Source organism: Erythrolamprus reginae, chromosome 6 (assembly GCF_031021105.1).
Source record: "Erythrolamprus reginae isolate rEryReg1 chromosome 6, rEryReg1.hap1, whole genome shotgun sequence".
NCBI classification, from domain to species: Eukaryota; Metazoa; Chordata; class Lepidosauria; order Squamata; family Dipsadidae; genus Erythrolamprus; species Erythrolamprus reginae.
Genome location: NC_091955.1, coordinates 92,820,092 through 92,831,834, shown reverse-complemented (window position 1 = coordinate 92,831,834; position 11,743 = coordinate 92,820,092). Strand labels below are relative to the sequence as shown.

Genomic DNA, 11,743 nt, shown 5'->3' with positions numbered 1-11,743 from the left:
GCTCTATGCTGAATTTGAATTTGAAAAATGTAAGAGTTATTCTTGAGTGTTCCTTGGCACAAATATATACTGTTCAAAAAAATAAAGGGAACACTCAAAGAACCCATCCTAGATCTGAATGCATGAAATATTCTCATTGAATACTTTGTTCTGTACAAAATTGAATGTGCTGACCACATGTGAAATTGATTGTCAATCAGTGTTGCTTCCTAAGTGGACAGTTTGATTTCACAGAAGTTTGATTTACCTCGAGTTATATTGTGTTGTTTAAGTCTTCCGTTTATTTTTTTGAGCAGTCTACATCGGACCTGAGAACCTTTGCTATTGGATGAACTGGTGGCATACACAGAGTTCCTGCTAAATTTCCAAAATAAAAGCACTGGTTTGCTTGAGAATTAAAACTTTCCCTCCTCTATCCAGTGGTTATAATTGTTTTTAAAATCCTTCCTTTTATGAATCTAGCCCTTAGACTTATATAATGCTTTACAATGCTTTACAGCATTTTCTTAGCAGTTTACAGAGTCAGCCTATTGCCCCCCAACAATCTGGGTCCTCATTTTACCCACCTTGGAAGGATGGAAGGCTGAGTTAGTCTTGAGCCGGTCAGCATCGAACTTTTGGCAGTCAGCAGAATTAGCCGGCAATACTGGGTTCTAGCCACCATGGTGCTATAAGCTGGATGGACTGATTTTAAGTCATTTTGTTTCCAGCACTGTCATAACATTTGTTAAATGAATGATTGTACAGTGGTACCTCTACCTAAGAATGCCTTTACTTACGAACTTTTCTAGATAAGAACCGGATGTTCAAGATTTTTTCTCAGGAACCATTTTCCACTTAAAAACCCAAGCCTCCAAAACTGTAACTGGAAAAGACAGAGAGAAGCCTCCGTGGGGCCTCTCTAGGAATATACTGGGAGGAAACAGGGCCAGAAAAGGCAGGAAGAAGCCTCCTTGGGGTCTCTCTAGGAATATACTGGGAGGAAACAGGGCCAGTAAAGGAGGGGAGAAGCTTCCTTGGGGCCTCTCTAGGAATATACTAGGAGGAAACAGGGCCAGAAAAGGTGGGAAGAAGCCTCCATGGGGCCTCTCTAGGAATCTCCAGGGAGGAAACAGGGCCAGAAAAGGCAGGGAGAAGCCTCCGTAGGGCCTCTCTAGGAATATACTGGGAGGAAACAGGGCCAGAAAAGGCAGGGAGAAGCCTCCATGGGGCCTCTCTAGGAATCTCGTGGGAGAAAACAGGGCCAGAAAAGGCAGAGAGAAGCCTCCGTGGAGCCTCTCTAGGAATCTCCTGGGAAGAAACAGGGCCGGAAAAGGTGGGGAGAAGCCTCCGTGAGGCCTCTCTAGGAATCTCTTGGGAGGAAACAGGGCCTCCACCCTCCCTGTGGTTTCCCCAATCACACACATTATTTGCTTTTACATTGATTCCTATGTGAAAAATTGCTTCTTCTTACAAACTTTTCTACTTAAGAACCTGGTCATGGAACAAATTAAGTTCGTAAGTAGAGGGACCACTGTAAGTTCAGTATTCCCTACAATTTTAACTGAGCAACTGGGATATTTTGAGCAGGGTTGGACAATTCTTAGGGTTTCTATCTGGATCAGGCCTCTTAGCAACTGCATTGGACCATATTATAGGCAGTCCCCAACTTACGACCATCACTGAGAGCAGAATTATATCAGTCATAAGTCATGCTGGTTTTTAAGCAGGTCACCATGGGACTATGCCTGATTTTTTATAACCTTTAAAAAAAAAATTGAATTTGGGCCATAAGTAGTCCCGGGGAAGTTTGGTGTAACTTTGAACAGTCGCCAAGCAATTGGTCATAAGTCACGGATTACCCATGGTGGGGAATAGACGTCAATATTTGAGAATTCCAAATGCAGCATGATTGATTGACAAAAAAATTTGTAAAGTATGAATCAACTGTAAACTGACACAACAGTCATTTGGAAAGGAACCACAGGCTCAGTTTAGTCAAAGTGAAACCTTTTGCTATTCCACTGTTGTCAGCAAGAAAATTTAAACCTGGTTTAAAGATCAGGCCATAGCTTTGACTGCCCTATTCCCTGGAAGTGAAATGAAATAAAATAAAATATTTAAAATAGACCCTGTATATTTCCTTTTTATGCTATCTGACTACTTCAGAAAAGCCGAGGGTATTTTATGGTTGGGCTTTTAAGCGTTCAGATTTTATTGAAAAAACAACAGCATGTTTCTAGTCCATAAGGTGACAGGACTATATTTTAATATTATTTGGGCAGTGGCTTGGGAAATCACAAATACAGGCAGTCCTCGACGTGTGACCACAACCAGGCTCCCAAATTTCTATTGCTAAGCGAGGCAGCTGTTAAGTGAATTCTGCTCCATTTTACGTCCTTTCTTGCCACCGTCGCTAGTGTGAAGCAATTCAGCTGCTAATCAAATTTAGCGACACGGTTATTAAATGAATTCGGCTTCCCCATTGATTTTGCTTATCAGACGGTCGCAAAAAGGGGATCGGTTGACCAACCCCAGGAGCATGCAACCGTTGCAAATACAAGTCTGAATTTTGATCACGTGATCATGCAATGGTCATAGGTGTGAAAAATGGTCATAAGTTATTTTGGTTAGTGGTGTTGTAACATTGAACAGCCGTTAAACGAACTGTTGTAAATCAAGGACTGCTGGTACAGATCTTGGAAAGTTTGCAAATCACAAAAGTGAAAAATAGAATGGGATGGGATGGGATGGAATGGAATAGAATATCATAGAATAGAATAGAGTAGAGTAGAATAAAATAGAATAGAATAGAATAGTATATTGTAGAACAGAATACTGTAGAATAGGATACTGTAGAATAGAATAGAATAGAATAGAATTCTTTATTGGCCAAGTGTGATTGCACACACAAGGAATTTGTCTTTGGTGCATATGCTCTCAGTGTACATAAAAGAAAAAGACACATTTGTCAAGAATCACGAGGTACAACACTTAATGATCGTCATAAGGGGTCAAATAAGCAATGAAGAAACAATCAATATTAATAAAACCGTAAGAAGCAACAGGTTACAGTCATACAGTCATTAGTGGGAGGAAATGGGTGACAGGAATGACGGGAACATTGGGACCTTTGCAATGTTTTGGGCCAAAGAAAACAAAGAGAAATATATAATTCTACAGTATTGTTTCCTCTCTCTCCAGCCTGAGAAATAATGTGTTTAAAAACACAGCATCACCATTAATCTGATCCTGATGTTTAAAACTCTCTGTTCGGTTTGAAAGATCGTAACTAAATTGTTGAGCAGTGACATTATTTTAGAGGTAGGGCTGTATAATGTTCACTCCTGAATGTTGTAGTTAAAACACACACACAACAACTATTGAAATCTTCTTAAGGTTTTCTGGGAAGAAGCTTTTTACGTTAGCATTTTTCTACGGGATAAAACATATGCACATGGCTTGGCGAAATGTGTTCGCCTCTGCTGAGGTTCATTAGTCATGGAGCGCTGCGGGAAGAACTTAACCGAAAAAGATTGGTTGGTTTTTTTGGAGGGTGGACGTTGGTGGAGCCGTTGTTTACAGGCTGTCTGCAGAACATATGACTCCAGCCTGAGAGGAGTAAAGAGAGGAATGTCAAGGAGAACAATTTTGGATGCCTAACATCTTTAATTAACTCCGTCCCCGACAATCCATGGTCCCTAAGGGTGGTTGGTGGGATGAAGGGCAGGGTGCCCATCCGAGAAGTAATGTAGATTGAAGGAGATTGGCTGGATGGAGAAGGCTTCTAACTGCCCATGTGGTGGTCTCCAAATGTCCAAGGATGCCTTCCTTGGCATTCGTCACCTCCCCGGGCCCACCCGTTTCCCATTTTGTAATTTACCAAACGTGTTGTTACGATGGAAACTGGGCAAGCCTTGAAATCGAAGTGCCGATCGCAATGCTCTTTCGAAAAAAAGAACATGTTTTTTGAGTTCCCTCCACGGGCCTTTTAAAGAAATAAGGAACGAGGGAGTTGGTTGGGGGGGGCAAGAGGGGGCTTTGTCGCTTGGATGTTTGCCCGCCACCACCAGGAGGACAGCTAAGCTGAAATTTTAGAGAGGACCTTGAGAAGATTGTGTGGAGCCAGACCTTTCTGGTTAACCTCTGCTCAGAAGGGTGTGTCTTGGCTCTGGCCGTACTCGTCTCGACGGCCATTTTGTGAATCGGGAACACCATCCCTGAAGTCAGCCATTTTGTGAGAACGGGCCACCAAACGTTGTGGATCCAAGAAAGAGAGATGCTTATTTGACCCCTATGACAATCATTAAGTGTTGTACTTCATGATTCTTGACAAAGGTATATTTTATTCTTATGTATAGTGAGAGCATATACACTTGGCTGATAAAGAATTCTCTTCTCTTCTCTTCCCTTCCCTTCCCTTCCCTTCCCTTCCCTTCCCTCCCATTCCCTTCCCTTCCTCCTCTCCCTTCCCCTCCCCTCCCCTCCTCTTCCATTCCATTGCATCCCATTCTAATTTTACTCTATTCTATTCCATCCCATCCCATCCCATCCCATTCCATTCCATTCCATCCCATTCTAATTCTATTCTATTCTATTCTATTCTATTCTATTCTATTCTACTCTACTCTACTCTACTCTACTCTACTCTACTCTGAATGAAACCCCAGAGTGGGTCTACCTCGATGGGAAAGAAGTGGGTCAACCACTGCTTGCTTCCGAGAGATAAAGGCAGTCCTCATTTTACGACCACAACTGAGTCCCAAATTTCTGTGGCTAAGCGAGATGATTGTTAAAGTGAATTTCTCTCCTCATTTCACGACCTTTCTGGCCACAAGTGAGTGAGTGAGTGAGTTAGCAACATGATTGTTAATTGAATCTGGCTTCCCCATTGACTTTGATTGTCGGAAGTTCACAAGAGGTGATCCCAGGTTGGTTAAGTTACTCGAGGTTTAAATGTCAAAACCGAACGTTGGACGGACATCAGACAATCGATGAGGAGCAGTAAGTAGGATGGAAAATTGGCCCCATGTGTGGAGATGTCTATCTCTTGGATCTTGAAAGACGGGTAATTGCAGAAAGTCCTGGATGCTGTAAGGCACTTTGTAGGGATCAACTCTTTATCAGCTTCATCTTGTATGGCTCAATTTTAATCTCTGATTTAAGCCTTAATGATTGAACTGGGTGGATATATTCTTAATACCATCTGGAGATACACATGGTTGATGGTCCCACTGGTTTTAGGGAGGCCCATGAATAATGTATCTAAAATTGTTATTCATCTGCAGGGGGGGGGGTTGTATCTGGGAGCTCTATTGTTTAATAAACTGAAAAGTTATGGATAGAGACTATAACCGTGATTTATTTATTTATTAGATTTGTATGCCGCCCCTCTCCGTAGACTCAGGGCGGGTAACAACAATAATAAAACAGCATATGACAAATCTAATATTTAAAATAACTAAAAACCCTCGGATTCTACTCGTCATATATCTTCTTACTTTGTTCCACCTTCCCATCAGTTGTTTCAATTAAGTTTCATTATCCAAATTTATCCTATTATCCATCATTTCAAATTGAATATTGTCCACCATGTACCTGTACCAATTTTGCATTGTCCATTTTGTCGCATCCTTCCAACCCAAAACTATTACCGCCTGAACGCTTTCTATTGTTTTGTTTTATTTCTCTAAATTGTCCCATCACATTGCTTTTAACTAATACTGCCATTTCCTTAGTGATTGTCCATTGTATATTTAACATTCTATTTATGTCCTCTTGCACTTTTTGCCAAAATTCCTGCACTATGGGGCATTCCCAAATCATATGCATAAACACTCCTTTATCTTGACAGCCATGCCAACAGTTACCCAATAGAATAGAATAGAATTCTTTATTGGCCAAGTGTGATTGGACACACAAGGAATTTGTCTTGGTGCATATGCTCTCAGTGTACATAAAAGAAAATATAGATTTGTCAAGAATCGTGTGGTACAACACTTAATGATTGCCATAGGGGTCAAATAAGCAACAAAGAAACAATCAATATTAATAAAAATCTTACGATACAAGCAACATGTTACAGTCATACGGTCCTAAGTGGGAGGAAAAATGGGTGATAGAAATGATGAGAAAAAACTATTAGAAATAGAAGTGCAGACTTATTTTGACAGTGTTGAGGGAATTATTTGTTTAGTAGAGTGATGGCGTTACAAAAGATACACCAACGCTGAGCATGGAATGAATATTATTATTTTTGAGTGTCTTCTGGGTTCACTTTTGCAACTTTGAACTAATTCTTGAAATTTTAGTTGATTAAAATTTTGTGTCCTTCACTGTCGGAATCATGCAACTTTGATCTGATGTTGTTACTTGCACAATCGCTGGGGAAAGATGGCAGCCCTACTCAGACAACTGTTTAATTGTTTTAAAACTGTTTTATAGGTTTTTAGTATTAGTTGGATGTTATATTTTTGATTGTAAGCCACCCAGAGTTCCTAGGGAGTCTGGTGGCATAAAAATTGAATAAATAAATAGATGGATAGATAGATAGATAGATAGATAGATAGATAGATAGATAGATAGAGATAGATAGATAGCTAGGTAGATAGGTAGATAGGTAGATAGGTAGAGAGAGAGAGATAGGTAGGTAGATAGATAGGTAGGTAGGTAGGTAGATAGATAAATAGATAAATAGATAAATAGATAAATAGATAAATAGATAAATAGATAAATAGATAAATAGATAAATAGATATAATCTCCTTCTGTGCTGGTGCAGGAGCGCAAAGAGAATGCCATTGGATTTCTAGAAATAATTTGTTGAGGCTATATACTAATGAATTGATGCCCGGTTTATTGTAATGGGCCGGCTTTGCTTCTATGGGGTGCAAAGCAATGGTTTAGGGTAGAGTTATTCAACCCATGGCAACTTTAAGATGGGTGGACTTCAACTCCCAGAATTCTGGGAGCTGGCTGTGGAATTCTGGGAGTTGAAGTCCACCCATCTTAAAGTCACCCAAGGTTGAGAAATACTACTTGAGAATCTTCAAAACCGCCACGTTAATCTATTGGTGAGGTAACTATGCTTTCTCTCTTCTCCTCCAGTCAGCTGCAAGACGGGCTGGGACATCGTGTGCAAACTGCCAGACGACAACCACCACACTGTGGAGGAGGAACGCCAACGGGGATCCTGTGTGTAATGCCTGTGGGCTGTATTACAAGCTACACAATGTAAGTGAGGCAGTCATACTCTCAGCAGTGATAAACACCATTGCGTTACCTCAGGGGTCTCCGACCAGGTCAGGGCTAGGCAAAGTTGGCTCTTCTACAACATGTGGACTTCAACTCCCAGAATTCCTGAGCTACCATTATTGGCTTAGGAATTCTGGGAGTTGAAGTCCAGAAGTCATAGAAGAGCCAACTTTGCCTACCCCTGGACCAGGTCAATTGTTGAAGACTTGTGGACTTCAGTTCCCAGAATTCTACAGCTGGCAATGATGGCTGGGGAATTCTGGGAGTTGAAGTGCACGGTTCTTAATGTTGACGAGGTCGAACGGCCCTGAATTGCATGGGAAAGCTAGATTGAACTGTTCTTGGTGTGCTTCATTTCAGGCTGCACTCCTGGGATCAAACACAGGATATTTTAGTCCAGGGAATGGGGATCATTAAATAGGACACTCAGTCAGCGTTGAACACAGCTTTATTGGAATCCACATAGTTCAGAATACACAGCTCTGATGCACCTCGAAATGACAGGCAAACCAGAACCCTCCCCCAAGACCAGCAACCAATTAACTTGAAGTAAACCTCCCACCAAAACTAACCTGTTTTCCCTAGTAACACACATAACCAATAGAACAACCATCCCCAGTATCCAGGCAGGACATAACAGGGAACGATAGCCCTTTCATCACCTGTGGACATTAACTCCCAGAATTCTTGGAATTCCATGACTTTCAGTCCTATCCTCCAAATTTCAGATCCGTCTAAATTCCCACAATGCCCTTGTCGAACCATGCTTTGAAAGGGATTGTGGACAATGTAAAGAATAGACTAGACTAGACTAGAACAGACTAGAACAGAACAGAACAGAATAGAACAGAACAGAATATAATTTTTTATTGGCCAAGTGTGATTGGATACACAAGCAATTTGTCTTTGGTGCATATGCTCTCAGTGTACATGAAAGAAAATATATATTTGTCAAGAATCATGAGGTAAAAACACTTAATGATTGTCATGGGGGACAAATAAGCAATGAAGAACCAATATTAATAAAAATCTTAAGGATACAAGCAACAGGTCAGTCATAAGTGGGAGGAAATGGGTAATAGAAATGATGAGAAAAAACTAGTAGTAATAGCAGTGCAGCCTTAGTGAATAATTTGACAGTGTTGAGAGAATTATTTGTTTAGCAGAGTGATGGCGTTTGGGAAAAAATGTTCTTGTGTCTAGTTGCCTTGGTGTGCAGTGCTTTGTAGTGACGTTTTGAGGGTAGGAGTTGAAACAGTCCAGGATGTGAGGGGTCAGTAAATATTTTCATGTCCCTTTTTTTGACTCATGCAGTACAGTGTTCCCTCAATTTCCGCGAAGTAGAGATGCGGAAGTAAATGCACTATTTTTGGCTATGAACAGTATCACAAGCCTTCCCTTAACACTTTAAACCCCTAAATTACAATTTCCCATTCCCTTAGCAACCATTTAGATTATTACTCACCATGTTTATTTATTAAAGTTTATTAAAAAAAATATTTATTAAAGGCGGACAAAAGTTTGGCGATGACATATGACGTCATCAGGCGGGAAAAACCGTGATATAGGGAAAAAACAGCGAAGTATTTTTTAATTAATATTTTTGAAAAACCATGGTATAGACTTTTCGCGAAGTTCGAACCCACAATAATCGAGGGAACACTGTATATAGGTCCTCAATGGAAGGCAGGTGGGCAGCAATTGTTTTTTACACAATTCTGATTCTCCTCAGAATAATTCACCATTGTATGCCTTTGCGATTTTTTTGTGAGAGATTTTGGAAAAGCTGGAGGCCGTGACCAGCTCCCAAAAAAAGTTAATTGATTTTTGTTTAGATTAACAGACCCCTGACCATGAAGAAGGAAGGCATCCAGACCCGAAACCGGAAGATGTCTAGCAAGTCGAAAAAGAGCAAAAAGATTCACGACGGCCTGGATGATTTCCCCAAAAGCAGCTCCTTCAATCCCGCCACCCTTTCCAGACACATGTCGTCCATCAGTCATATTTCTCCGTTCAGCCATTCGGGCCACATGTTGACCACGCCCACTCCGATGCACCCTTCTTCCGGTTTGTCTTTCGGACCTCACCATCCCTCAAGTATGGTTACCGCCATGGGCTAAAAAAAAAAAGCATTCTCAGGCAGAGGGGGAAATAAAAATAAGTGTACAAAAATAAAGAGAGACTTTCCTGCTTAAAAGAAAAAAGAAAAAAGCAAAAAAAAGAAAGAAAGAAGAAACCAAGTTCTTGTTTTATTATTATTTTTTTTCTAAACTTCTCCGAACGAGAAATATCTTTATATATTTGCCTCATCCGAGGGAAAACTTCCTGGCCCTTCCAAAAAACTGTTTGATGCAGATACTAAAAAGAGACTGACGGGAAAATAAAAGGAAGATGGAAAAATTTAAAACCGGCTGAAATCCTCAGAATGAAAGTAAACAAAGCAAAGATGGAATAATAATACGGAAAGTTGACTGCTTGGCTCAAAACGTCTCTGTGTTTTTCCGCCGCCGAAATCTGGAGGCCATTTGTGAATAAACCATCGCCATGCAACTTCACTGTCGAACTGGGTTTTTAGTGCTGTGAAATAATAATAATAATTATAATAATAATATTAATAAATAATAAAGCCCATGCCACCCTCCCTCCCTTCTTCCTCCCATCCCCTTTTCCCCTTGCTTTCTCCCTCCTGCCGAAATTAAAGCAAATAATTGCTGAACACTGTATAACTTATATTGTAAGAAATATTGTACATTTTTGGGGGGAGGAAGATGGACAACTGGGTAGCTGTAAAAAAACAAAAACAAAAATGGGGGTGGCGGGGGAAAGAAAAAAGAAGAGGAAAGAGATTTTGGAGGTGTGGATAGTACGAGGACCACAAAGAAGCAATTTTATGGTATGGTCTGCAGAGAATGACAAACCGGCAAATGGACTAATTGCCAGTTATGCTTTTTTTAGCTGTTTTGCGCGCTCTTGCTCTCTCTTTCCTCACCTGCTGGCTGAAAATTATTTTGATGCATTAAAAATAAAATAAAATTACATCCACGCTGTAAGCAAGTCATCCATTCCAGGCGACGAGCCTCCGATCAACGGTGAAGGGGTTTGACGGGTGATAAACGGGACACCTGGTGTGACACTTTCTTGTCACAGCCGGTTTGTCTTAAAGGCCTATTCGCATTGTGAACCAGTTCTTGTAATTGTCGTTTGTATGTATAACTCAACCACAACAACAACAAAAAAGTGCTCTCAAATAAGACAAGGTGTAGATTTATTTCATCCTATGGGACGCAGAGTTGAATGGTTGTACAAATTTTACTTGCTGCTAGTGTTTAAGAACTGCGCTTTGGGTTTTTTTTTCATTTTCATATTTTTTCCTCTCTTTTTTTTTTGGAGAATAAACTAGATTAAATTCTGTTGATTTGATGTCGGCTTGTGGTTTGGAAGGGATGGGAAGCGATGTGCCCAAAGGGTCTCAAGCAAGGGTGAAATCCAGAAGGTTCTGATAGGTTCGGGAGAACTGGTAGTGGAAATTTGGAGTAGTTCAAAGAACTGGCAAATGCCGCCTCTGGCTAGACCCAGGGTGGGGTGGGAATGGAGATTTAGAAATATCCTTCCCCCTGGAGTGGGGAGGGAAGGGGTATACTGCAGTATCCTTCCCCTGGAGTGAGGAGGAAATGGGGATTTTTCAGTATCCTTTCCCTAGAATGAGGAGTAGATGGGGATTTTTCAGTATCCTTTCCCTGGAGTGAAGAGGAAATAGAGATTTTGCAGTATCCTTCCCCAGGAGTGAGGAGGGAATAGAGCTTTTTCAGTATCCTTCCCCTGGAGTGAGGAGGGAATGGGGATTTTTCAGTATCCTTCCCCTGGAGTGAGGAGGAAATGGGGATTTTGCAGTATCCTTCCCCTGGAGTGAGGAGGGAATAGAGCTTTTTCAGTATCCTTCCCCTAGAGTGAGGAGTGGATGGGGATTTTGCAGTATCCTTCCCCAGTAGTCAGGGAGGAAATAAAGATTTTGCAGTATCCTTCCCCTGGAGTGAGGAGGGAATAGAGCTTTTTCAGTATCCTTCCCCTAGAGTGAGGAGTGGATGGGGATTTTGCAGTATCCTTCCCCAGGAGTGAGGAGGGAATAGAGCTTTTTCAGTATCCTTCCCTGGAGTGAGGAGGGAATGGGGATTTTTCAGTATCCTTCCCCTGGAGTGAGGAGGAAATGGGGATTTTGCAGTATCCTTCCCCTGGAGTGAGGAGGGAATAGAGCTTTTGCAGTATCCTTCCCCAGGAGTCAGGGAGGAAATGGGGATTTTGCAGGATCCTTCCCCTGGAGTGAGGAGGGAATAGAGCTTTTTCAGTATCCTTCCCCTAGAGTGAGGAGTGGATGGGGATTTTGCAGTATCCTTCCCCAGTAGTCAGGGAGGAAATAAAGATTTTGCAGTATCCTTCCCCTGGAGTGAGGAGGGAATAGAGCTTTTTCAGTATCCTTCCCCTAGAGTGAGGAGTGGATGGGGATTTTGCAGTAT

General features: G+C 41.3%; 1 protein-coding gene across 3 annotated transcripts in view; it reads left to right on the top strand.

Moving 5' to 3' along the window:
• The window catches only part of GATA3 (GATA binding protein 3), a 77,456-nt gene extending 66,809 nt beyond the window's left edge, over positions 1–10,647 (top strand). For all 3 annotated transcript variants that reach the window (XM_070754423.1, XM_070754424.1, XM_070754422.1), the window contains exons 5-6: positions 7,086–7,211; positions 9,068–10,647. In XM_070754423.1, the coding sequence (XP_070610524.1) occupies positions 7,086–7,211; positions 9,068–9,352 (411 nt within the window). In that variant the 3' untranslated portion in view covers positions 9,353–10,647. The remainder of the gene's footprint in view (positions 1–7,085; positions 7,212–9,067) is intronic.
• The last annotated feature ends 1,096 nt before the right edge of the window (positions 10,648–11,743 follow it).